Source organism: Thunnus thynnus, chromosome 14 (genome assembly GCF_963924715.1).
Source record: "Thunnus thynnus chromosome 14, fThuThy2.1, whole genome shotgun sequence".
Classification (NCBI taxonomy): Eukaryota; Metazoa; Chordata; class Actinopteri; order Scombriformes; family Scombridae; genus Thunnus; species Thunnus thynnus.
Window position 1 is genome coordinate 2894790 of NC_089530.1, and position 27847 is coordinate 2922636.

A 27847-nucleotide genomic window follows, 5' to 3' on the forward strand; every position below is an offset into this window, starting at 1 on the left:
TGGAATTACAATAACAGCCCTATCTCAAATCCAATCCCCTGTGTGACCTCAGCACTCCATCATATGTCACTCTGTGATTAAGTAACAATGTTCACTACACAAACCTTAGTGGAAAAGTCAAAATGTATTTTTTTTAGCTGCTATCCAGCAGCAAGTTGCGTATTGAAAGATATTTCTTGATCCAGCCAGTGACTACTTCAAGCCTGAAAATGATTCAATGTTGACACCAACATTTAAATCCACAGACTGCGCACTACACTCTGCTCTTCTTCTTTCTTAGATGTACGTTAACTGCTGTTGGTTTCATTCAGGCAAACATTTTATCATTCCACCCATACAGTAGACATCTCTGAGATTCAACCCGCTGCAAGATGACAGATAAACAAGACTAAGGGCCCTATTTTAACCATCTAAAGTGCACGGTCTGAAGCGCATGGCGCAAGTGCATTTAGGGTGTGTCTAAATCCGCTTTTGCTAGTTTAACGGTGGAAAAAATGGTCGGAGCGCCAGGCACATGGTTCAAAGGGGTTGTCCTTAGTCCCTTAATCATGGGTGTGTTTTGGGCGTAACATGCAATAAACCAATCAGAATGCCATCTCCCATTCGCTTTAAGAGCCAGGTGTGCTTGCACCTTGGCAGATTGCTATTATAATGGCGCATTTGCCAAGTAGTAAGAAGGAATGCCTCTCTGCAGAGGAAACAGATCTGCTTGCACACAAAGTTAAAGCAATCGCTTTCCACTGCCTCAATATAGCAATGCACCACCAATGCGCCAGACCACACCTCATTTTAAGACCAACACGCCCATGGGCGCTCTGATGGGCGCAAGTGCATTTGCTATTTAAAAAACGTGGGCACTGGGCGGGAAAATTACAACTGCGTTGGTCTTAAACTAGCAAAGACACTTGCGTTGTGCTACAGTCTACAGCCATGTTAGTGTCTCTCTGAGACTGTACTTCTGCACAGCAGTGCTAATGTTAGCATGCTAACAGTGACAATACTAAAATGTTGATACTAAGCAGATGTAATGTTTACCGTGTTCACCATCTTAGTTTAACTTGTTAGCATGCAAACATTTACTGATTAGCACTAAACACAAAGTACAGGTGACGCTAATATGATGTCATTAGTTTGAATCAAAGTATTGGACAAATTATAATTTTGACGTGATGATGGCACTAGATGAAAAATCAGAGGATTACCAAAATGATTGCAGACATTCATGTTCCTGAGGAGAACATGACTGTTCATACTGAAGTTCATGGAAATCCATCCAAAAGTTGTTGAAATATTATAGTCTGGTCCAAAGTAGTGGATGGACAGACAGACTGACATTACCATCCATAGAGCCATGTTGCTAGCATGGCTTACAATAATGTTTTGACTTTTCCCCTAAGATTTGCATTGGGAACACGATGTGACTGAATCACAGAGTAACACACAGATTGCTGATGTCCTGCAGGGGTGTCCACATTCTTTTGACCATACTTTTGCCAAGCACCTCATGCAACCTCAAGCTTTGAAGCATCTTCAGGCGAAGTTCAGGACTCGTCACTCAAGTAGACCTGATCATCACAACTTTTGTTGAGAAATGTACTGTACTAAGATGTGTGTTGTGATTTCTAAAAACTGTACCTTGGTCCCATCTTTGCTTCTAATTATTTTAATGTCAATGGCACAATATTTCATGAGTTTTCATTTGTCAGTACTGGTAAGTTGATAAATGTTTGCCCTGTACTTTGCACTGTACTGTATGCCTGTGTATCTCTGCAGCATTCAACAACATCATTTAAGATATTGGTGAGGTTTTAAGCCCAGTAGTCTGATCCTGTATAGGCTCAGGCTGATAAGAAGTGAAGGGAGTGGTAAGAGGAAAGGAAGGAAGATGACGCCGTTCTTGAGGAACTAGAAGAATTTGTGTGTCAGAGTGATGTCATTTGAGCGTATTGATATAAGGACAGCGCGGCGAATTCAGACGCTGATCAGTATGTTTCTTTTATGAAAACAATTTCATTAAAATCAGACCGTTTAGTGTTATAAGACTGGTGCTGGCAAAGGATCATTTCCTTCAAAGGTGAAATCCATAGTGATTCACAGAGGGCAGAAAGATACTGCTGCACTGCTCTCTGTGGGCTGAAACTTTCAAGCACCTCTGGCTACACCCCAGTCACTGCTGTGACAGCAGCTGGTTTCCATCAGCTGTCAAAGGAAAACACCTGCTGTGACATTTAGACGACAGATTTAAAGGAACGCAGTTTTTTGGAGACTGTACAATTGGTCTGCTTAGGCAAAGAGTGACAAGAACATTGATACTGAATAATACTGAAGGCTCATTTATACCTCGTATTAGTGTATACACATCAAACATACCCATGTGGGTGGGCATACTGTATGTCATGTTTCAAGAAGTTTGTGTTACCATTTAATTTTCCAAAAAATCTATTCTCTTTGACACCTGATTGTTTCCTTCTTTCCCTCCAGGATCCGGCCCATGCCCATGCACCCAGGTCAGAGCCAGCAGTATGTTATAAAGCCAAAATACTACCACACACACACCACGCACACACAGACGCACATCCAGTCCCAACCTGAGAGGCCAATCCCCCTGACAGTGGGACACAACCCCATCAATGGTGAGTAAGTCATCCCACACACCACCTTTTGACTTTCATTTGGGTGTGTTAATGATGCTCTTGAAGAGTGAACATTTCGAGTGGGAATTTCAATATGATGCTTTCGAAAAACGCATCCTCCTGCCCTTGCTTGTTACTTTGCTTATTTTTTAAGTCTGTCCACTCACTTTTTTTGCATTACTATGCTTTGTTAACACAATTTTCATAAATACGAAGTCAGACACGATGTTCATTGTGATGGCTGATTTGTCTCAAGAAAGCTTCATGTCTTTGCAAGTAGATTTTGTATATATACGTGAATCATTTGAAAAGCTGGGGATGCCTGCAAGTGTGAGCAATAACTTAAATTATACATAATTTGTATTCAATATGTTACAGCGTGTGTAATAAATAATAACATATTTAGTTTGTACCACACTTTTCTTTCATCGTGAAACTTAAAATACTACAGTATTAATAATATAGAACACATAACATGAAGAAATGATGATAATAAGAGTTAAGATGAATAAGCCTTCCTGAATAGAAAGGCTTTTTTAAAAGAGTCTAGGGTCTGTGATGTCGTCAGTTGGTTAGGAACGCTGTTCCACAAGCGTGGTGCAGCAGAGCAGAAGACTTGATCCCTCATGATGCAGAGCTTGGTACTGGGGGCCCAAAGGAGCAAGCTGCTGGCAGATCTGAGGCTGCAGGTGGAGATTTGTGGTGTGATCAGTTCCTGTAGGGAGGGAGGCGCATCTCCATTGATGGATTTGTATCCCTTATGGTGTTAGACGAAGCAAATGGAATTTTCGGCTTGCATTACTTGCATGAGTTTGACCGCGGTATCATTTGTGTTTATTCGCACCAAACAGCCAGCGAGCAATGGCAGGCAACGACTAGTCCCCACCCGGACAACAGGAGCCAGTGCAGTGATGTTACGGAAGCTCAGCCTGACCCGCCATTATAACGGCTCAGTCCTCCTGCTAACAACAGTCATACCAACACTTATCTGTAAACACTGAGAGATACATAATCAACTCTTCTCTGTTCGTTTTGCTGTGATAAACCCGTCACACAAAACTCCCCCCCAAAAATCCATTACTGCACTTCCGAGATGACAGCTACAGACAGCATGAACCCAAAATAAACTTAGGTTTTGCTGTGATTTAATTGCAATAAACGGATCAAAAGGATGCTGAAATAACTACATCATGATGCAGATTTGGAAAAAATCTGAATTCATGCTTTGTCCGGTCTGTCAGCAAGATAACAAGCAAACAACTTAACTTAAAATGCTTGTTTTTCTGAATGGAGTTCAGATCGAACAGAGCTGTGCTTTGAAAACATTGTAGCTGCTCCATCAACACAGAATAACTTCTAAAGGCATAAATATGGCAGCAACTTTATTGTTTATACACATAGATATCTACATACTGTGTAACTTTAAAATTATATAAACTCACTGGCATTTAAAGTAAAGATAAATCAATTTTTAATCCCAAAAGTTAAAAAAATAAACTCGCTGGTAAACGGCTGTGGTTTACAGCAGAATCTGGTGAGGTGGTCCAATGTGTGTTTATTCCACCAGAAATCAGCAGCAGCAGCACCAACGTGCTCCCTGGCTCTCTCTTCCAGAGCTAGCCAGTACTCAACAGCTTAAACTTGAGCAAAATTTTCACTCAAGTTGAACATTTTCAACTCACGCGAATATGCAAATTTTGTGTATTCATGTCGAGAATTTCACATATTCGCATCATTGGCATTGTGTCATTTGCGTCGCCTGGCGTGAATAGATGCGAATGACTTTGTATGTATTCTCGGCACGCAAAAAATTTGGTTGGCATTTGGTGTGAACACAACATTATGCTCGGGATCATAAGGGAATACTGATTTAGGAAAAGCAGATTTGATTGCAAGTTTTGCAGACTGACACTCCTGAAAGTAAAATTCTCCATAATCTCAATAAATTATTTCTTAGATGTCTGATATTTAAATAAATACGTAAATTGTGTTAAGAGTTAAGACTGTGTTAGGCTGATATCTGTCTTTTAATAAAAGGGCATTATCAGCCAAATAAACTAAATCATGGAACTAATGTCTTAGTTTAAACCAAAAATATTAGCAGTGGGAAAATCAATGACAGCTTTACGTCACATAAGTTAGAAGTCAGGATAAATTCAAGGATATGCAATTGTGATGGAATATGTGGAGGTTTATTATTAATGATCTGAACTTCCTGTTTGAGAGTTCCATGAGTTACATCTGAGGGTAGCTTACTATGAAAATCTGGTAGTAATGAAAAAACGTGCGAGTTGTGAAGATAAATAGTTTCTTCCAAAGAATGCCACATTTTAGCTATAAGTTTCCTGCAATTTAATTTTGTTCTACAGTTAAAAAACATTCAGTCTGCACATTCTTCTCTTTGTCTGCTGTGACAGCTTAAAAGCAGAGGAAAAAGGACTGGAACACACTGATAGATTTGCAGCCTTTAATAGTGCACACTGTCCTTGTACTGAAAAGCACCTGATGCAGCTGCACAGTGCTGAAAGATGTGCAGAGAACCCTTTTTTAAATTAAAAAGAAGCTCCTTGTGGTGTCTATGTGGCCTAGTGGTCTGAGACACATACATGTGATTGTATTGTCCCCAATTTGATACCAGCCAGGGACCTTTACAGAGATTTTGTTTTTTCCTGAAAATTCTTGCCAAAAATGCTCTTGTTACCCTAGAACAATGCCTGCGAGACGCGCTCTCCAAATCATTGACATTACCATGCAATACCAAAGATTGGATCTGACCTTAAATTGCTGTGATAACTGTAAGATACCAATTATATTGTTTTTTTTCATGCTAAAACAGCAGCATACAGTTAAACTGTGTGGCAAAATCTTTAATAGATAAATGAACGAGGCACAGAGCAACATCAGCAAATAAACTATGCAGACATTCAACAAGACATGGCTCAATCGGATACAGACCTCTATCTGGAATCAGAACAGTAGGGCAGATTGCAGAGTGGTGTTGAACAGGTGGAGCATCAAGTTCAGAAGATTGCTCTAATGTTACAATGTTCAAGAACAATACTCCTATTCCTCAAACCACCAAAATGACATACCAAAATTGCTGCGTCTGACACATTTTCTGACATAGCGTTGTGTTTTTTCCACCTCAGAAAAGTGTACTTTTAAAAGGAATTGTTGCTCTGCTAAAATATTACCACATACTACACAAACATGAAAGAATAACATCAAACCATACCATAAATAACAAAGAATAACATCAGAAAATTAATTAGTTATTTTATAATCAGTTATCAGTAGTTCGGTTTTCAAAATCAAACTTTGTCTTATAGTGAGAAATCCTGGGAATCCTGGGAAAAGGGTGATATATTCCTGGGAATCATAATCATTTTAAAATCGCGGGAAAACCCTTCAACCCTAATTTATACCAATATACACATACCACACAAAACACATCACATCTGCTCTAACAGTATGAGGATATGGAGAGAATGTGGAGCTCGCAGTAACAGGATTTGTTCAAATTGCAGCTCCAGCGGTAATGGCATAAAGACTTAAGCATTGCCTGCTGCTTGGGGCTGTCGAAAATGAATTATTAGACTCATTTTCTGAGGGCAATTTCAGACAAAGGCAGGGAGTGTGAGAGTTAGAGTGGAAGAGATGGAATAAAATAACTGTGTCATCCGGGGGAGAACCCCTCAATTTGCTGAAACAACAAGTGCCTCGATGGATATGAATGGGAGGAGGCTGTGTAGAGTGGAGCCTCTGAATACCTGTTATCTACCCCCCATTTAAGTCTCACAGCTACTCAACAGCCTTGCCACAGAAGACACATTATCTCCCATTTACAGTTTAAGGTGGAACCCAGTGGTAAATGGCTGCAGACGCACAAAAGCATGAATACACCACTGCAATTTACCCAGAGGCCAGCTTTCAATTTATTACTTCACTGTTCATTCTATGTATTCAAAGACAAACAGCGATATATAGACATTCAGCATATTTCCTCACACCTTCAGTTACATAAGGCTTGGTTTCCTATGAAGAGTCCCGCTGGCTTGTGGCATTCACATTTTTATGAGACTCTTCATTTCTGAGCTGCTTCAAATGATTCAGAGAAAAAAAAGTTTCTTGGACCAAGTTTGGTTGCCAGTCAAACTCTTATAGATCTGACAGATTAACAGCAGCCATAATTTACCAGCTCCTGCTTGGTTATTGCGGCTTGTCATAAATTCAAGGCCAAACTCCAACATCTGACTCGCCAGTATGAATCTATGAATAAGTCAATATTTTTCAAAGAATTTGTCGACTGCAGTTTGAGTGGTTGTGCCTGTGGCCACAGACAGACGGACCGATGTGGGCATATTAATGGGGGAGGTCAGCAGACAGAACAGTGTTGATTCTTGGCCTGCAGTGCTGCAGTCTCAAGCAGACCCAGACCTGGCCACAGTGACCCAGACCCAGTTTCAAAATAACCTCTTCAGTTCAGTTTAATTTCAGCTAGCAGTTTGTAAAAACCCAAGAAATGGCCAGACATCAAAGGTAGAGAGGGAAATGGCACACAGGCACATATAGACAGAAACCAGCCACCTACATTTCCAAATTATTCATATTCAATATGTTTTTGAAAAACCAGAGAGAAATAACTGGTTTTATATATGGCTCCCAAATAAATATTTAGCAAAGCCTTGTCTTATTTCAAAGCTTCCCTTATTTGAAGTACTGTGCATACCAGTATATGGCCTTAAATGGTCTGAAGGTTCATATACTGAACTAGTGCTTCTCCCTAAATAAGACACTAGAGGATTCAACATAGAGTCAACAGACACTGGCTTCAATAAGACCAAAAGAGGACCTATTATGCTCATTTCCAGCCCTAATTTTATTCTGGGACTCCACCAGAGTAGCTTTGCATGATTCACTATTCAACACCTTATATATCTTGTACTGGCCCTTAATGCAGCCCCTCAGTTCAGCCTTTATCTCTAACAGGCAGTCTTAGCTCCTGTGTCTTTAAGCCTCCCCACCGGTGAGCCCACTCTGTTCTGACTGGCCAGCTTTCAGCCGTATCATAGTCATGTTAAGTTACCGCCGATGCAGACCCAACATTTCATGCTTTACTGCTTCAAATGACAAGCTTTCAAATGATTAAATAACAGGAGACTTTTATTGTGAAGAATTTACAGGACATTAAATGTGTTCCTCACCATATTAGTAGCGCTTCGTTAGCGTCACTAAAAACTGGGCGACACAACATATGTAGATATTTGGAGGTATTCGTTCAGCAGATCAGTTAGAAATAATGCAGGGAGGAATAGTTCAAGCAGAAATAGCCACAGTGATGATGATGTTTGTTGAAGAGCTGCAGATGACCAGCACACATCCAACAGGTAAACTACTTATCTTACTTTGCCCTGCTGTGTAATGGAAAAACAGTGTGACAGTGTACCAGCTCGAAATCGAGTCATGGCTCGCCATGATATCCCCAAAACAATGGAAAAATACCATAATGTTAGTGGAGCAGTGCAGTGAACTGGCGCTGTGCATGGAACAGATGACCATATACAGATATCCATCACGAGTTGACGTCAGCTTGGGCTGAAAATAGAAAAAACTGTTGGAAACTGAGTGTTCATAGCAGTCTTAAACCAGTGCTTTTTGCTCACAGGGATTACTTCTACATATGTTTACCTCATTATTTGACACTTTGGCCATGTTTAATATGAACATCCAACATCGTAACATTAAATATATAACTGAAAATGAGGAAAAGCATAGTATGTCCCCTTTAAACAAAGACTTATGAGATACTATGGACTACAGCTGATGAAAATACCTAATTGCAATTTTTCTGACCAATATTATGATTGCATTTTATATTGTAAGTATTTTCTGTGAATTACTCTCAAGGCCTGTATTTGATGTCTGTGTTGTTCAAATACTCTATCTACCAAGGATAACTACAAAGCTATAGTTTCCACATGAAAAGGATCAGATCCTTGTGACAACCTCACAAGGATCTGATCCACTGGAAGGAACACTGGTTCTTCCTTTCTTTTTCAGCCAGCTAAAGAAAAGTCAACTTCAAAGTAAACCTGGATTATCTGTAGAAAAATATGTACGGGAATGGGGTTTGATAGCATTTTATGGAGCCTGAATCTAGTGTCAAATCCACTTTTCATATCCCAAATTTTATAGCTGATATTATCTGCCACCTGCAACACTTGCCATTTCAACTGCCGAAAGCAATGCTGTGTGCCTGCTGAATACTTTGTATGTTTTTGTCCTTTGCTAATATTTTGATAAAAGATAGTGAGTGATAAAAGATTTGATAAGAGATTTGTTGTGGGTATTTTGTCACCTGAAACTGGATCTGAAATGGATCCAGCTATTGGAGCCCCAACCCTACATATATATTTTAGTTCACATTTAGTAAGATATTACATGAATGGTATACTAAACATTCCTCAACATTTTTTCTGTCTATGTGTATAGAAAAATGTCTGACTTTGGCTTCTCCCAATGGACGTCTAAGAAAAAGACACTGTGGCAGACAGTGCTGCACATTGATACCATATCTTTTTTGATGATGAACTCTTGGTGCATTATATCTGACAATGTAAAGTCTTGCTTAATGTTATCTGACTGATGAGCCTTAAATGATTTTAAATGAACTGTTTGTTGTGCTGAGTGATGCCAAAGCACCAAAGCCCCCACAAGACCCACTAATTGTACCCGTTCTCTCAACCTCAACATTGTATTTGTGGCTCATTGGCTTTTTGAAATTTTTTCAACCTCCCTTAAAGCAGAGCAATATGACCTGTCATTTCAATCACAACATAGTACTGAAGGTTCAGTTGTTGAACTCTTGCCAGGCTACGGTTTGATTCTCCAGACATTCAAAGTAGAGTTATCCATCTGTGTGATGGAGGACGGGGATTGTGCATCTGTTGGGGTCCAACAAACATTTTCACCAGAACCCCTGTAAAGCATGTCACAACCCTTCATTGTGTACCTCTTAGAGCAAAGTTGTGTACCTACAAATAGCACTTAAGGCCTCTGAGCCTAAATTAATGGAACTACCACGGCTGGTTTTTGCCCAGCATGCAGTCAGCGCTACACTTTGTGAAAGTAGCAGACGAGCTTGCTCTTCTAAAACAGGAAGCCCGCAGCCTTTTTGTCAGCCCTGTCCCACGCGACAGACAGCCTGTCAGCAACCGGCTTTGGTGCCACATCTGGGAAAGCTATTCCCCGTCTCCCCTCAGCTATCCCTCAGCTCTCCTACACTGCCAAAACACCCTCAGACAAATGTTAGTAGTCTTGGTCCTGACTGAAGGTTTGGGCAGAGAGGATCACCTCGCCATCACCGCAATGACCAAATAAGAATGCCTGAAGGTTTGCAATCAGGGTGGGGATTCTGGAACAACCTCATCTAGCTCTAAGGTGCATGGAGAAGGGAAATAGTCTTGAGAGGTCAAAACTTTAGCAACACTTGCAGTATAAAGTACTTCTTAATTGAAGGACTCAACTCATTTTGACTTGTGCCTTTCAATAGGGTCATCCAGAACTTAGAAAACATCACGAGGAAGACTTATTAATTAAGAAGCCCTTATTCATGCTTTGTAACACTTTTAAAGTAAAAAATCAATATGTGTCTCTTTGCCTACTTTACTTCTATGTCATGACCACAAGCCGAAATGCATTGGTCCCTAAATATGGTTGTTCTTTATACTACCAGTGTTGCTGGGTTTTTTGACATCCCATGATGACAGAAAAAGTCAGGATATCGTGATGCATCCTCAATACTCACTTGTAACAATATTTCCATTCATTCTTTTGATATATAGGTACCAGTAATTTACATAGATTCCTATAGTACACACACCTGTCAAATGACTCTGTGTATCAAATCCATTCACAGGTGCTTTTACAAGATTTTACACAAAAAGTTTGGTCTCCTTGAGACCAGAGCACAATTTAAAAAATTCTGCATTAAGTAGCTAACAGCCAAGAGGTGCAAAAACATCACAAATGACCCTTAAAAAGCGTTCTTATGAATCCTGACTTAAGTTTCTTTGCTGCAACACTTTATCTCTCAGGCGTCTGCACTTTAATTCCCTTGCATGGCTCACACAATCCCCCTGTGGTACAATGGAAAACATAGGAAAGAAAGAAATTACCCCCCTGACTTCAGTATTTACGCTTTCATTCCTCCCTGCTACACTCCTCCAGCCTCTGCAGTCTGGATCCTCAACATTTTTCTTCCTTCAAGTTGATTGATGTCTGTGTTGTGTCTGAGATGCTCTCCTGACTCCCTTTCCATATGCTCGACACAACCAAAGAAATGTGCCAGCAACGTGCGCATATTTACAGAAGCATAGAAGGGAAGGGGGGTTTCAGATGATTTAGAAATGTTTTATCTTCACTGTGGCCAGGGACCTGCTGCTCAGAGCCTTGTCAAAGTAGCTTTGACATGCCAGGATTGGTATGATTGTGAACACAGAACACAGAGCTGCTTGAAAAGCTGACAGCAAACAATACATTGCTCGACAGTTTCCGTATGTTGAGAATTGGAGGCTGTTTTTGAGGCGTATTTCTCCCCTGCAGCACATATCTATGCCACCTGTCAGCAACCACATTTAAGCTCACTGGGGTGAAATGCCATGAAAACTCCCACTGAGTGATTGGATTCTGTGTGACACTCAGTGTTATGCCTAAGGGTCCTGACATACTAAGCTGCCATTTGGCCATCAGGCATCATTGGGCTGTATGTTTTTTGTACTTTTTGCCATGTGTCCTGCACCCTTGGCTCTAATCAACCTTTATCAGCAGCTGCTCTTTCAGTCGCCTCAGCATGTCGAATCAGAATTTGATGAGAGAGAGGGAGCTCCGACTGGCTATTCAGCTTAGTGAAGCAGTGAGTTTACCCATTTAGAGCAATTTCTCCTTACTTTTCGCCTCCTCCTTTTCTTATTTCCTCCACAAGCAAAATATTTTGAACTAGCTACAGCAGTGATTAGCAATGATAGCAGTGTAGCATCAGTTGCATCTTTCACATATACTCAAATGAGACCGTCCTCACCAGAAAACAACAGTTTTTTTTTCACAGGCCAAATATAACTCCTCATTACAAGTAAACCAAACTTCATGAGTAAAATTGAGTGACTTTTGACTAGTCTTAGTTGCCTTAATTGACCAAACCTTAACCATAGATGTGGTAGATCAGAAAACAGTTAAAGATCCCCTCTAGATGTATATTGAGACATAAAACAATAATATATGTCTGATATGGTTTTTCCACAAAAAACGTATAATTACCTTCCAAACTTGTTATGATGTCACAAATCATGCTCAACCTGTAAAATCCGATTTTCAATGAGCACAGAGAAACTTTCTATTTTCAGCAGACGAATGTGAAAACAAATTCTGCACATCCAACCTTCTGTACCAGCATTCTGCTCCAACGTCCTTCACAAGAGGAAAAACATATTTTTGAGTGAAGCTGGACTTAAGATTAATTCCTTTTTAACAGTCAGATGAGTTTTGGATGGCATGAGAAGCAATGTTGTTCTGATGATAGAGGCACCAAATCGTTGGCTAGTTTGATTTTCTCTCCACTATGTTCTTCTGAGTACATACATAATATAGACTTATTACTAGTTTGCTGTCACGGAGGCAGAGAAGTGAAGTGCATGTCTCTACAGTGTGTGAATTTCAACTTTTAGCAGAAGACGTAGGGTAACACATCAACCAACTGTTGTCAGTGCTAGTCCTTTGAAGTCAGTTTTGTGTGTCAGGGTGCGACATTGTATTTTCAAAAATCAGATCTGATTAAAAGTTTTTAGTTAGGGTTAACATGGTTAAAGACTTGTTGATCAAGGCTCCTTTATAGACCCTTAACACAAGTCTTAAAAATGGAGGTTGCTCAAGACCCAGTCTGTAAGGTTTTGACTGCTGAAAAAAGTACATTAATATACACAATTGAAGCATTTAGTGTTTTACCACAATTCTTACAAACATTACTGATGTAAATAAACCTTTAACAGCATCATTAAACATTAACAACTTGGATTTAGTCGTTGTCTAATGTATGCCTTGAAAACAAATCTGTCAATTTGTGAGAAAGTCGTCTCCAGTTCTGTGTTTTGGAACCTTTTGTTCACATTTGGCTCACGGATTGTCAAAGAAGAGAAAACCCTCACTTTCCCCATCCAGAGCTACCTTGCCACACTCTTCGTTCCTTGTTTATTTCTTTTTGGAAATAATCTTCCCACCAAAGGGAATTGGGCAAACCATGTTTAGACTTCAAATCTTGGACGTCCATATATGATCCTGGCAACATTTCTAAAACCACCTTTCCATTGGCATTGGGTTTAAACCACTACATCATATTAGGTCCCTCTTTAATAGTTAATTTTTGCACCTATTAGTGAATGTTTAGGTAGCCTGGGACGTCTTATCCAGTGGTTTTTCCTGCCTCTCAGGTTTAGAAAACATTCCTCTGGCTGCTTGGCTTAGGTCCATGCGTCTGCACTCTCTGGTGTGAACAGCTGACAGCCACAGACAATGCACTGAGCACTGGAGACAGGGGTTTGGACCTGACACAGGGATGCCAAGAACCACCGCACAGGGAAGAGATATTAAAGGATCAAGAGAAGTAAATACAGTTGAGTGAATTAGAGGAGAAAGCTAAATGTACCTGAAGAGATGTATGTACTGTAAGATATTGTTGTACATTAGATAAAAAGATTAAATGTATGGTACTTTGATGTGGGGTGCAAGAATCTTTGTCAAAGTTAGTGCTCTTCACTCATGTCTTCTTCCTGTCTGTCTGTACTGAGGGCTGGGTTTCACGAGGGTGGGGAAGAGGAGTAGGAGTACAGGGAAACGGGTAGATAAGCTTTTGTCTTACAGTACTTCTAAAGGCAACTCTGACTTCTTCCTCATCTCTGTGTGGACTTGCAACAAAGGATTTTTGGAGCTCATTTTCTTTATTTGAGGTTGTAAAGTTCCTGAGCATAGTTTGGTAAACCTCAAGAGTTAAAACTAAGAGGAAAGAAAGAATGAGAAGAAAACCGAAGAGCAAGAAAAGCAGGCACAGGAGCTGAAGGTGGCATGCCCGCTGTTTGTCTGTTTTGGAATAAAGCTTGGTATGGTAATATGCCAATATCCACCTCTCAGAGACTTATGATGAAGAATTGGAAGACATCCCAGAGTTTTGTTTGCTGACTTCTCTCTCTCTCCCAGATTTTTTTTTTCTTTATTCCTGCTCACGTTTCAGAGGCGCCACTGGATTTAGGAGCAGTGGAAGAGGAGGAGAAACAGATAGAGAGGGGTATTTGGAAGTATATAAGTGCAGGGAGGAGACACATCACAAGTTTTTCAAAATTGAAAATTACATAGTAGATTTTTTTGTCATTGTTTTGACTGGAGCCTCACCAGTTGATTGTGACAAGCTTCAACTTGAAAGTGATTTAACATTTTCTAATGGATCAAAGAATAACCACAGTCCGTCTGCTCTCCTTCCCCCTCCTCTTGGTTTGCACCATATTCTCGGTGGCAGTGGGCAACCATACAGGAAGGATCAAGGTGGTCTTCACACCCACCATCTGCAAATTAACCTGTATAGGAGGCAGATGTCACAACAACTGCGAGCTAGGAAACACCACCACCATCATCAGTGAGAATGGCCATGCGACAGACACCCTGACAGCACCCAACTTCAGAGTAGGTAAGTGATCCTGATTTTTATTGCTCACTTGGTTTAAGGACAAATCAGCACTGGCTTACACACTATCTCTCATCTAAATCTCTTAGCTAACCTTAGGAAAGCACTTAGCTTCAATTAAGACTCTTCAGAGCTGGCACACTAGATAGTACACTTGTGCAAAATTATAGTGCACAGAAAGTGATCTGTTGTTGCCATTCTGCATGATTCTTTATCTCATATGATCTGCCAACACAGAGCAGCCCACACTTGTTTTTTGTCAGCTTTATTCAAAATGTAAGAGGCTGCATTTGCAAAATCTGGTCATCTGCCAAGGGAGCTGCTATTGTGCCAGATTATCATTTAAAACTTTAAAGCTGCATTAGTCAATATTTCTATAATAACAATGAATCAAATGACTTAAGTTTAAAGTGTAAGGGGTCACTTGTAGTGACTGACCTACAGAGAATTATCACCAACTCTGCAAGTCCCCTTGGTTTAATGGAGTGTTTTAATGTCTTTAAGATCATTGTTTTCGTTTTATGGCCTACATCTTAACTGTTTTGGTTCACTCTCACTGCTCAGGAAAGAACTGGAATAAAGCTACTTTATGCTACTTGCTCAGCAACAAAAGGTGGACAAACAAAGTTAGTGACAAGTTGGTGAACATAGTGGAGCATTAAGCAGCTTAATAGCCAGATACTTTTCTCAGGAGTTGGTGGAGACCAAAAACTGAATGAGTATTACACTTTTCATCAGGTAGAAAGAAACAACTCGAAATGAAAGGTAATGTTGGTCTGTGTCTGCTTGGTGTGTAAATAGTCATATGAACTGGTGATAATATGGTGATAAGATTTCAATGTTGTGTTTATCCAAGTGGCCAAAACATTGATTAATGCCACTTTAAAGATTACTGTATTTTCAGCAATTGCTGGTGGTGTGATAAGCTTGAATTTCACCAAATATCAGAATCTAGTTAAATTGAATTTAGATAATGGATCTAGTTCATTGAAATGGTTTAAATTTGATCTAGGGCAATCACACTGCTGAGACATTGGCCAAGAAACATCTTGTCTGAAATTACAATGTTTTGTCTCTACATTGTACAGGTTGGAGTTGTTAGAAGGTATGTTTTCTTAAACTTTTGATAGTATCAGGCCAGCAGTTCCCCCTTGCTTCCACTATTTGTTTGAAGCTAGGCTAAATGCTATAGCCACACTCAAAGGCAGACTGAAAAGTCTGCCATCATAGCTTCCTCCTGGCTGCATCTCACTGCCTTCCTGATCTACCTCCAAGAACTTTGTGTTTTTTGCACCTTCGTAGCCTCAACATGACAAATCGCACAAATGGGATAACCTAAGAAGGATGCTTAAGAGAGAAATTCAAACCCCGCCTTCTTTCACACCTCCACACACCTGGCCAATCACTGTATAAAACTGGTGTGATTGCTGGGTTGTCACTTTTTTGGAAAATTAAATGATTGTAGGAAACAGCCTTCCCAGAAACAGCCACCAGAAAGGTTGTTACAGGTACTGTGTTGATCGCAGAAACCACAACAGCTCTATAGGAGATTCATGGACTTGTAACATGTCCAGTTGATCAGTTTGCTTGAACACGATCATGCAATACATCCCCAAAGAGATGGTGGAGTACAGTATGTATACACTGTTTTGGTTAGCCCCTATGTCCATCATGATACCTGTCAAGTAATTTAGATCACAGCTGTTGCAGTCTGCTTTAGAAATCTTCATGCATTGCTTGGATTTTAGGAAGAAATTGTAGCATGATTTAATTTGTTGGTGGTTGGTGTCAGGCAGCAAATTAAAAGAACAACAGGGTGTCCTTGAACTGAGTGTATACAGTAAGATCACACCCTCAGGATATCGTGAAACAGCTTCTGTGTAATGGAGCACATGACTTGGGTGTTCTTTAATGTGTTGCACAGACCCATCAAACTGTGTCTGAACCTGCCTCAGACCTTACATGGAGCAGATCAGAGTCTCCGGCTCTGACACATGCAGAAACATGGGAAGAGCGGAACAAGATGAATTCCTGTCTGACTCAGCTGAACAAATTAGTATAACTGGAGTTACACCAGCTCAAAGAGAGAGAAAAAACACCACACTGTTAAATATGGATGACCCAGAGGGATGGTTTTCTCCTGTTTACTGGAATGGATTTGTAGTGATGTCTGGATTCACTCGTGGCAGTTAAATAAACCCTGTGGTGCTTTTCCGTCAAGATCAACATTTGCGAACTGTGACGTGAATTTGAGCCTCTGACTAATAACCAAATATCTTTACCATGATGAGAAGGTGGTCACACTGAGAGTCCAAAATGGGCAAAGCTATCTTTTTGATGATTCAGTTTTATTTACTTCTTCTCTGGCAGAATAAAATGGCACTGAAAGAGACCTTTGGTGTGGTTTGCCATCAGTCATGATACAGAATTGAGTGTAACTGTGTGATGATGTCTTTTGTAGTAAAAGCATGGATTTAGCTCAGCTACAACATGGATGTATTATGAGAACTAGATACTGATGTTCCAACTCACCTGCCAAATGCCCCAAACAAGACGAAGAGTCTACAGCCATGCAAACAGTGTGAGGCTGTACTTGTGCACAGCAGTGCTACAGATATTTATTAGTATAGCACATTTCATGCACAAAGGCAAATAAGAGTGCTTTACGTTATGCATTAAAACATAAAGTGAAATACACCATGAAACATTAAAATCCCAAATAAAACTTACAAACATTCCAGGAGAAATTAAAAGATTAAAAACTAAGGAAGAAATACTAGATAGGTAAAGTGGAAGGTGGATAATAATACGGTCTGTAAATTTTGTCACCTGCCCATATCAGTGATGGTCCACGTGAATGTCCGTGGCAGCCCAAAATGATGCACTGTCTGCATACACACTTTCGTTTGTTTATCAGAGCCTTAAAGGGACAGTTTGGATATTTGTGGGGTTGTATGAGGTAGTTATCCATAGTCAGTTGTTGGAACTCAGGAGCAGGTTTGGTTATTAGCAATAAGTAATAATTATTGAAGATAATTATTAATTATTAAAAATCAATACAATTATTGATATGGATTTATAATAACGGGGCACCACCCTGAGGTCAGGGACCAATCACCAAACAATGAATATCGTCTCAAAAGGGATGTTCATCCAAGAATGTCAACACCTGAGAGATATTAACATTATAGGATGAAGTGGAGCACTGACCCCGTCACCAAGATGTTATCACAGTATGAACGCAAACAATCACAGGAAACTTCTCTTTAAATGCACAACAGAGTTTATTAATATTAGCAATATCACTTATAAATCAATAATGTTTAGGGAAGGAGGGAGGAAGAGGAACAAGATGGTGGATGTGAACTACGTGGGGTTATGTCACGCGAGAGTTTCGGTCAGTAGGATTGACTGCGAGATTTGAACAGAGACTGCAATTAAATGGCGACCACCATTCAATATGTGCCTTTGATCACTAAGATGGTGTCGGACACAGCTAATTGTCTGTGTTGCCTAGCAACACGTGTCTGACTACGAAATAGCATGTCAGAAAGTGTGTGTGTACATGCAAGTGGGGTTAGCAAAGGAAAGAGGGTGAAAGCACCAAAGAACAAAAGATCTCAGTGATAGTGGGGAGACATGGCATTTGCTTTATTCCACAGAGACGTAGTGTGTGAATGTCGTATCCGCCACACGCAGTCTGATTACAACAAATAAAATGCAACCCACAGTCTCTCACATGATGGCGAACCAACACAGACCAGCAGTCCAAGCAGTTAGACAAACACCAAAATCAGTTAAGCTTGATAAAAACAACCAAAACCAACAACAGCAGCAATAATCCTTCAAAAGCATTCACAGTAGTACAACCAGACACACAGTCTGTGGTATCACAACAACTAGCAATCAAGCGTCAAATAGCATACTATCAATAATCTATTAGTGCCCAGATGGAGCCTCTTACTTGGACCATTTAGGGGAGCCAGTAGGGTAGGGTGTAGTCTGTCAGTTAGGTCCAAACTTGGTTCTTCAGCTGAATGCTGACAGAAGCTGATGTCCTCGCATTGTCAGAGTCTTGCGGCGGCTGGTATTCTCGGCAGGTGAGCAGAGAGAGTTGACTCAAAGACGAGGAGGGCATAGAGGTTATTCTTCGCCTTTCTTCTGCAGGAAGGGTAAGATTGCTGGGTTGCACAGCAGTCTCTCTTCAGGTCTGGGGATTATGTTCGGGATGAACACAAAGAAATCTCAAGCTCAACCAGCAAGGAGAGATTATAGGCCTTAACAAGAACAACAGTACTTATGTGTTTTGCTTTCTTAAATGGCGCAAGCCACACGAAAAGCATTGATTTCTGCTTGTCTCCCAGCTTAATATCTCGAGTGATATCATGGAACCCCTAGTGGGTTGCTGGTGGGTCTTGTTCAGTGGGGGACGAGAGTTTGAGCAAGCGGGACGTAACATGTAGGTGCGAGTTTGCTAAGCCTGCTGGGAGCTGGAGTCCGTTTCGAACTCTTGTATTCTAAGTTGGCACTCTTTTCACTGGTCTTAGGCAGTGGGAGCCCCATGAAGGCCTGGGGTCAGGCTGCTGTGTGGACACACAGGCCTGGCACTTTGTTCTGGCCATGTACATGGCCCAACACAGCGTATTAGCTGCAGTAGATTTGGGTCGGCACGCTCCTAGTTTGGAAAAGCAGACAGGTGTACCGGCACGGAAAGTAAGCACTGTACTGCACTAATGTATTTTAGCTTCCTGAAAAAAGGCCCACTTAAAAAAGTAAACATCAGTTTAAATGTAGACTATACTCAGAAAATTTTCACGGCTTTATCTTGCCGTCAGACAGCCCTTTCCTTTGGCACTACATTTTCTCAACTGTAGAACTTACATATTCCTACGCGTGCCACGCACCGCATATCAGCTGTTTGAGTCAGAAAGTGCTGCTGTGGTGTAATACAGTGCGTAATTCAGTCCTGTCCAGGCTTGCTTCATTCCTCCCCTGCCCTTAGCTTTTCTTTCTTTCCTTCCTCCGTCTTTCTTGTCTGTGTGATAGGGTGCAGACCTCAGCCAAAGAACTGGGAAGATGAAAGTTTATTTGCAGTCCAGGCCAAGCTCAAAGAGCCGAGACACAATAAATCGCACTTGTCTTGTTTATCATACTTACCTGATGAGAGAGGCGGCGAGGGAGGAGTGTTGATTCATGATACAATGGAAGGAAGGGGTGGATCTGTTTAAACTCGCCCACAGCCCATGATGGACATGTTGGCCAATTAACAGAGGTATCAAGTCCAGAAGATAAAGCTTGGTGATGGATTTATCAGGGTTTCAGCAGGTTCTTATAAACTAAGGAAAACTTTACAGCTGTAGAAAGTATGAAAATGTAATTTTAGATTGTCTTGTATTGTGGAGTATTTATTACTTACTTAAAATAATAGCCATATCACAGTGAAATAAACTTTGTTTTCAACTAAATGTAGTCTGGTTATATGTTAGATAGATGCCTAAGGGCTTTTCACCAGCTAATCAACAGAAAAATGTTGACTGGGACACCAGCCCAGTTCTTCATCCATCTGTCTGATTGTCTCTAAGCCCGACTGGCTGTATCTCTGCTTTTAATGTTTCTTTTTCTGTCACTCTTTCTCTAGTTATATAGTGGTACGTTTGAAGAATGTGTAAACGACAGAAATATAAAGTCACCCAAGTGTTCAGCTTTTAGCACTGGTACTCCACTTTTCTAATTTTAATTTCTTCTACCCCACTACATTTCAGAGGGAAATATTGAACCTTTTAATGCACTGCAATTATCTGATGGGTGTAGTTACTGCTGTAGCTACTATTGTTTCCCTGTGGTACACTGAGATTGGCCTTCACTCCTATCTTATGACATTAAGATTCATGTTTTCCTGTTGTTTTTTAGCTGAATGTAATGCTTGATTATTGTCAAACTTTTTGTGCAATTGCAAGGCGTGAAGTTGCACCATGCACTCAAATGTTAAACTCAGTCCAGACAGCCCAGAGTGCTCTGAGCTGTTTTGCCTGACAGTGTGCGACTTGTGTGGCTTGAGGGAAGGCAAAGTTGGTCAGTTGGTTGGTCCATGAAAATTTTGCACAGACATTTATGCTCCCCAAAGGATGAATCCTAATGACTTTGGTGATCCCCTGACTTTCCCTCCAGCGCAACGATGACATTGACATTCTGGGTTCAGAGTGAAATGTCTCAATAACTTTTGGATGCACTGGCACCAAGTTGGGTCCACACATTCATCTTGCCCTCAGTATGAATTGTAATAATTTATACTGTAATGACTTTTACTATAGCAATGTCATTACATGAAATATAAATTTGTTTGATACTTTGGTTTAATACCTGCAAAACGTATGATATTCCCAGCATGCTAACACACTAAACTAAGATGGTGAACATCTGACATGTCTGTGTGCTCACCCTCCAAAGGCTTCTGGTTGTTCTGACAGTCCACACTGGAAAAACAAATCTGTCATGCAATATACATTTTATACTTCTTTTTCAGCTACTGCTGCTACAACCTAGTCATGCTACTACTTCATCCCCTGAACTACAGTCTCTTCTTATCTTCACACTAGCCATTACTGCAAATGTGCAGCAAGTACTTATTTTTCAAACACTACAATTAGCTGTTATTACTGCTAAAAAAGTAGTTCTGGATCTTTAACTCGAAGCATGTGCATCACAGAATATTTTCCCCTCCTCTACTTCCTGTTTTTCCCTTTCTTTGAAAACAAAATTTCCACTATCTTTGACAATCAGATGTATAGGAAAAGATGAGTTTTCTTGTCCCATGTCACAATGTGTGTGAAGAGTTTGTTTCCCCTGACGATATAAAAATTGGTGTAGACATATTTTTCACTCCTGTCATGGTCAGTTCAGCAGATGTTGGGAGAAAATCTAGTTCATGGCAAAGGTGAAAACTACTTTGCCAATTGATGATAGTTTGGTGATAGCAGAAAATATTCAGGGAATGACTCGACAGACCACTTGTGAGGATTATTTTTTAAATCTGAATGATTCAGCCTGTGGTATGTGTATCCCATTTGGCCTGCCGCAGCCCCTGGAGAGTGGATTTAAGTGGTGTTTTTCCAGATCCTCTGGCATATTTTCTCCCAGGTGAGTGCTAGAGCTCGCCAAGTGCTGAGAGCTTTCTGGCTCTCAGCTCATGCTTCCTTTATTAAAGACGCCTGTAGCTGCCAGCTCATTTGTGTCAGTTGCAGTCCAGACAATATCAAATCATTTGAGGCTGGATTAAAACAAATTGATTTCGGGGGTAGGTATGGGAGGTGAGTTGAGCGTGGAAGGGAAGGCGGGAGGGCTTAAAGGAGAAAGACAGGTGTAGCGCTTATTTAGTGGAAAGTAGTTTGGCATTCTCCTCGACATGCCTTTCATTTTATATGCATTGAAACCTGCGTATATGTGTCATTTTTGCAGCAGCCAGAAAGCAACAGACTGATTTTTTCCTTTAGTTTCTCTGTTCCTCAGGTAACTATTTTGAGTTTATGTTGAGTGGGGAATGGCAAGACTGTAGTCAGGACATTAGAAATACAGAAGTGCCAGGCCTCAGAGAATAATTTGAATGATATAGCGTAAAGTTATCCACTGTACTTCAGAAATATTGGCTGGCTTGGCTTTTTTGCCCTGGGTTAACCTATCAGGGTACATACAGTATCATCTGCTCCAACCATCTGAGTGGTGGAGCTTGTGTGATTATATTATTTTATAAGAGATGCTAAAATTGAACATCAATTAAAAATAAGGTAGTAAAGGACAAGTATTTGGTTTCTATCAGTGAAGCTATACATGATTTTAATTGGGGTTAAAACATTATTAATCTACAGGGAATTTGTAATGTTTTTTGACAGACTGTATTATAGATGGAAAACATATTAACTATTGTTGTACGGAATGCATGATAACGAGTTTTTTGCTAGGTAGATATTCATGTATGAATGCATGAATGGCATTCACACAGATTTCAGTTTGTTTTTTTTGGTAGATGAACATGATGTGACTTAATTGTGTCACCTCACTTCTGACAGATCTTGTGTAGTTGCATATAAACCATCTCTTTTGGTGAGCAAGGTTTGAACAGTCATGAAAAATATAGAAAATGTTTTTGAAAATAGGGTTTTTTCCAGGTCTGGAAAAGTTTTGGAAAAACTTGAAATCCCAAAATATTTTGGAAAAGTACTGTAAAATAGATTCAGAAATATTTTTAATGTAGTTCATTGAATATCAGTTTTAAACATGACATGTCCTGTACATTGTTTTTGGCCAGACAGGAACAGTGGGGCCAGCCCTGAATGACTGAGTCACTGACTGTACTGACTGCCAAAGCTAATTATCCCAGAATGCATTTCGAACCAACCGACAGCAAGCAGCAATGGTGGAGATTAAGCTGTTGTAATTTTCACTGTAGGACTGTTAATTTGTCACGTTCAAGTTTTAATATTTTATCAGGAGAGAATAGTGCCAAGATTACTTACCGAAGGAATTTCCACGTTACATGCTTCTACTGTCTTTTCAAAATAAAGCATGTCTATATTCATGGTAAATAAAATAAAAGCAATATAACAATTTCATTTATGAATCCAAACTTTACACACATGAAACACACTGTATTGGGGTCATTTACACTTTAATAATTAACTTGATACATTACTGCATTAAAACTATTTTTGGGGTTGTGGGTAAGTGGAATAATATATAAAACACATTAAAAATAGCCTAAATCTTAACTCAACTCCCTCTTAACTCTTAACTCCCAAAATCTGGTGTAATGTATTTTAAGTATTTTTAATGTTTTTCTTATGTGTACAGCACTTTGACTGACAACTACTGTATGAAAAGTGCTATACAAATAAATAAAGTTACTTACATAAAAACAAACATCTTAAAAATGCTGCGATGTCTGATGGTAACCAGGTGATGTACAAATTAAAAGCCCTCTAGCCATATTCCATGTTTTAACCTCGTCTTGTTTTCAATCACACAATGTAATTACAGAGATGAGATCACTCAGGTATGATCATAGTAGGCTAGAGGTAGCACCTTGTCTTGTCTGGAGTGACGTCCACAGACAATATACTGTATACCATCATTTTGGAAAGACCACATAAAAAATGGATTGTGTGGAAAAATATTCGGCATTTGGACCAGAGGAGAGGCAGCCGTGGATTTATCATATTAACACCGGGGGTCGGAACAGTTAAACTAACCCCTGCTTCAGCAGACAGATTTTGAGCTATTCTTGTCACTATATATGGAGGAGTCATCAGAGAACTTTTGGTAGCAGTAGGTTTGGGAGTTGAAATGGAAGTCTGAGGTGTAGGGCATGAAGATGTTTTATTATTATTATTATTATTATTATTATTATTACCACCTCCATCCAGGTGAGGTAGTCTGTAATCTGATCCGTGATGTCCTTGTGTTCTTGCATATCAAGAAGCTTTCCACCCAGCAGGATCTTGACCTGTCAAACTTAAAATCTCAGCTGGCTTAAATCACAAAAAAAAGACTCTTGAACAGGAATTGCATATATGTTGTATAAAATATACAACAATATTACTCTCCTGTGATACAATCATAGATCCATATTGAGCTCAACTGAATGAAGTTTTTTCTGAGGAGTTATCTATTTTTTTCTGGTATAATATATTTGCTGGAAGCCCCATGATGATAAATTGATGGTGAGTTTGGGGGTTTGGACAGCAAGCTTAATGTTTAATGTGACATGGCAACCTGTGGTAGATGACTTTGGGGTGATGTGAGTAATGACTGCTCTACAGGTACACTAGAGCTTTTGCATGTGAATTATAAACATTATGGCTTTCCTGTTTTGTCATTTCTTGAGATTTTTTGCTTTTTTTGGAACTAAGAGATAAGAGAGGAGAAATTAATCAGCAAGAACTGGGAGAGATGTCAAATAAAGCTTTGAAACATGAGTCTGTTTTGTCTGTCTGTCTGGGATCTTGTTTTTAATTTCTTTGGAATTCATCACAGGATTCAAACAGGAAATGTAACTGTACTTGGATGTGTTTGGAAATGTCCAGAAGCGTTTCTAGTTTTTCTTCAATATACAACTAATGTACCAATATAGACCAACATTACATCGAACTGAATGTGGTTCTTACATATTTTTATCATCACCTCCTTTCTGTGTGTTAATGCCTTTTGGCTACAGAACAGTGAATTCACTGTATCCCTCTCTTCAGTCTGGTGTCTTACATAAGCACCACACTGGTGTTTGTACTTGATTTATCCCCTCTGGAAAGAGTACTGCCTCCTGTTCTCTGTGTATGTACTGTAGCTGACACCTGTTGTGCTGTGGTGTGTTCATGGTCTGTGGGAACCACAGCATTTACGTAAGGGATAATACCTGACAAGTTGTACTGCAGAGGCAAACCACCCTCCCTCAGCCCCTACGTCAACTGTTACAATCATGGCGCAACAAACTTGGAGAGTATTATCCTGCTTATACCACAAAATGCCATATATAATCCAATTAATAATATCATCAATCACGTAGCTAATTTTGATCTCACCTTTCTATTTTAAATATGATAAAAGCAGTGATGTAAAGTAACTGAGTACATTTACTCAAGTACTGTAGTTAAGTACAATTTTTAGGTAATACTTGAGTGTATCCACTTCATACTTTCTACTCCACTACATTTATTTGACAGCTTTAGTTACTTTTCAGATGAAGATTTGACACAATGGATAATATAACAAGCTTTTAAAATACAACACATTGTTAAAGATGAAACCAGTGGTTTCCAACCTTTTTGGCTTTTGACATCTTACAAAAAGCAGTGTGTAGTCGGGGTCACATTTCACATGTCTATGAGTTGTTAACAGCTCCACCAAATAGTGATTTTTCCCTCTAAACTTCTCACATGCTTTCATTTCAATAAATGTTCAAATGATCCAATATTTCAGCAAAAATCAAAGATTAGAGAAAAAGTCCAAAAACTGAAAACAGATTTGTGTATCAGAACTTTGTTTTTTCTTCTTTCCTCTCCCATTAATCATCTCACCACCCCTCAGATTTATCTGCTGACCCTTTGGAGGGCCCCGACCCCTAGGTAGGGAACCACTGGACTAAACTAGCTAACTGTATATAAAGTAGTTGAAACTAGCTCCACCTCCAGCAGCTACAACAGTAACATGCTGCTCTAACACTGATGTTTCAGTATTAATAATCTAATAATGTCATATATAATAATATATCAGTCAGAGGGACCAAACCACTACTTTTACTGCAATACTTTAACTACATCAAGCTCATAATACTTATGTTCTTTTACCTAAGTATTATTTTTCATGCGCACTTTTACTTTTAATGGAGTATTTTTACATCACAGTATTGGTACTTTTACTGAAGTCAAGGATCTGAATACTTCTCCCATGACTGCATAAAATATAGTTCCTGGGACTCAGAATCCCTACCATCCAGATTTACGCAAAAAAAAAATAGTAGTTGTTTTTTGGTAACACAAATAACCCTAGCTCTAAGCTCTTTTGCTATGCTTCCGTTGCTGTCCTTACCTACAGTTTGATACTAGAGCTTTCATTTAGAGCTGCAATAGAAACACCTGCTTCATAGGTCTCCAGTTATTCTGTCAGGTCACTAAAAGTTAATTCCCACCTTCCAGCCAATAAAATTGACAATTCCTTGTTGCTGTCATATAAAGTAGAAGGAAATTTGAAATTCACATTATCCTTTTGATGAGATGCATATTTGCTTACTGTTTATTCTTTTTGATTTCTGACAGCAAAGCTTGTGAATGCAATGTCGTTGGACGGCTGACATGCACATTTTGGATTCCCTGTGCTTTACATTAGGACTGAATGTATCACACAAAGCCACACAGACACAGAGCAACCTGCATTTCACTTTTTCCCATCTATGTTTACAAGTGCTGGGGCTTGGCTTCCAGATGCAACCTGATCTGACTATGACGTACTTAAGCCTAATTATAGACAGATGTGTTGAAAAGTCACATAAATGTGAATCCAAATACACTCACAGATGTGCTGATAATGGCATTCCCTTTTTTGGTTTGTTTGTGAGTATGTGGTGCAAAGCATCAGCATCACTCGCTTCCTTTTTCTTTTCTCTCCTTAGTGGTGTGTCACCTGCCATGTATAAATGGTGGCAAGTGCAGCGCCAGGGACAAGTGCCAGTGCCCCCCCAACTTTACTGGAAAGTTCTGCCAGATGCCGGTTCAGAGCGGACACCAGCAGCACCAGCAGACAGCAGGCGGCTACAGTCAAACTCAGGTCCACTCCACACACACTCTGCCTCTGACCTACAGCAACGGCCAGAGTCCTGGTGAGTGAAAGGGAATATTGTGATTCCAGTTTTTACAATGAAAGACTAAACAAGTGGTTTTGTGACCTAAATGCAAACTGCATGTGGAAAAAGTGAAACAGTAACACTTTCCGATTTCTTATCAGTGAAATCTCTAAAAGGATGCATGTGTTAGCCCATTTATTTTAAGTCATGCATTGCAAAAGCTGCCTGGAAGATTGGGAAACACAGTTCACATATCTAAATTACTACAGCTCTGGAGGGTGGTCAGCAGTAATGTGAAGTGTAGATGATTTGTAGTAAATGGGCTAAAACGTGTGTAAACATCAGCCCTGCTTCCTACAGCAGAAGTGCTCAGGAACAAAAGACTGATTGAAGAGGAAAAGGATACATTCTCAATAAATCTTAAGTTACTAATCGCACGATCTTTTCCATTAAATAAACGATGAGAGCATTACACTGTGTTAGTCAGTGTGTTAGTCATTGTAATAGTTGTTTAGTCAATTGTGGATTTCACAACCATTTTCTCTGCAGTTGGTTCTGGCGCAGTGTTAAAACAAGCAGTGAAATGTGTATAATAAGAGCAAGCAATTCAATGTGTTACTTCTACAATAGCTATATGCTAGCTGTAAAAGTTCTGCACTTTTTCGGTAAAGTAATGTTTTGTTTGGTTGTTAAAGGGACACTGCAGTGCACTTCTAGTAAGTTGGGGGGGCTTCTGAGACACGTCTTCATTGATTTTCATACGTTTTATTGTCATTGTGTTCAATTGGCCATAGCCGATATATGATGGTGAAGGGACTGAGCGCGGGACTGGTGCTGCACATGTATATATGGTGCTTGTGAACCCTTTAGAATTTGCTCTATTTCTGCATAAATATGACCTAAAACATGATCAGATTTCCACTCAAGTCCTAAAACTAGATAAAGAGACATCAGTTAAACAAATGAGACAAAAACTTTACACTTGTTCATTTATTTATTGAGGAAAATGATCCAATGTTACATATTTGTGTGTGGCAAAAGTATGTGAACCCCTAGGATTATCAGTTCATTTGAAGGGGAAATTAGAGTTGGGTGTTTCAATCAATGAGATGACAATCAAGTGTGAGTCTGGGAGGCCCTGCCTTATTTAAAGAAGAGAAATCT

At 39.8% G+C, this 27847-nt stretch overlaps 1 protein-coding gene across 7 annotated transcripts in view; it reads left to right on the forward strand.

Moving 5' to 3' along the window:
* The window catches only part of ltbp1 (latent transforming growth factor beta binding protein 1), a 157858-nt gene that overhangs the window by 51878 nt on the left and 78133 nt on the right, over nt 1-27847 (forward strand). For 6 of the 7 annotated variants that reach the window (XM_067609332.1, XM_067609327.1, XM_067609328.1 and 3 more), the window contains exons 4-6: nt 2482-2633; nt 14194-14361; nt 26513-26719. In XM_067609332.1, the coding sequence (XP_067465433.1) occupies nt 2482-2633; nt 14194-14361; nt 26513-26719 (527 nt within the window). Of the gene's footprint in view, nt 1-2481; nt 2634-13185; nt 13297-14193; nt 14362-26512; nt 26720-27847 lie in introns of those variants that run through there. The other variant, XM_067609333.1, reaches the window with a different exon arrangement.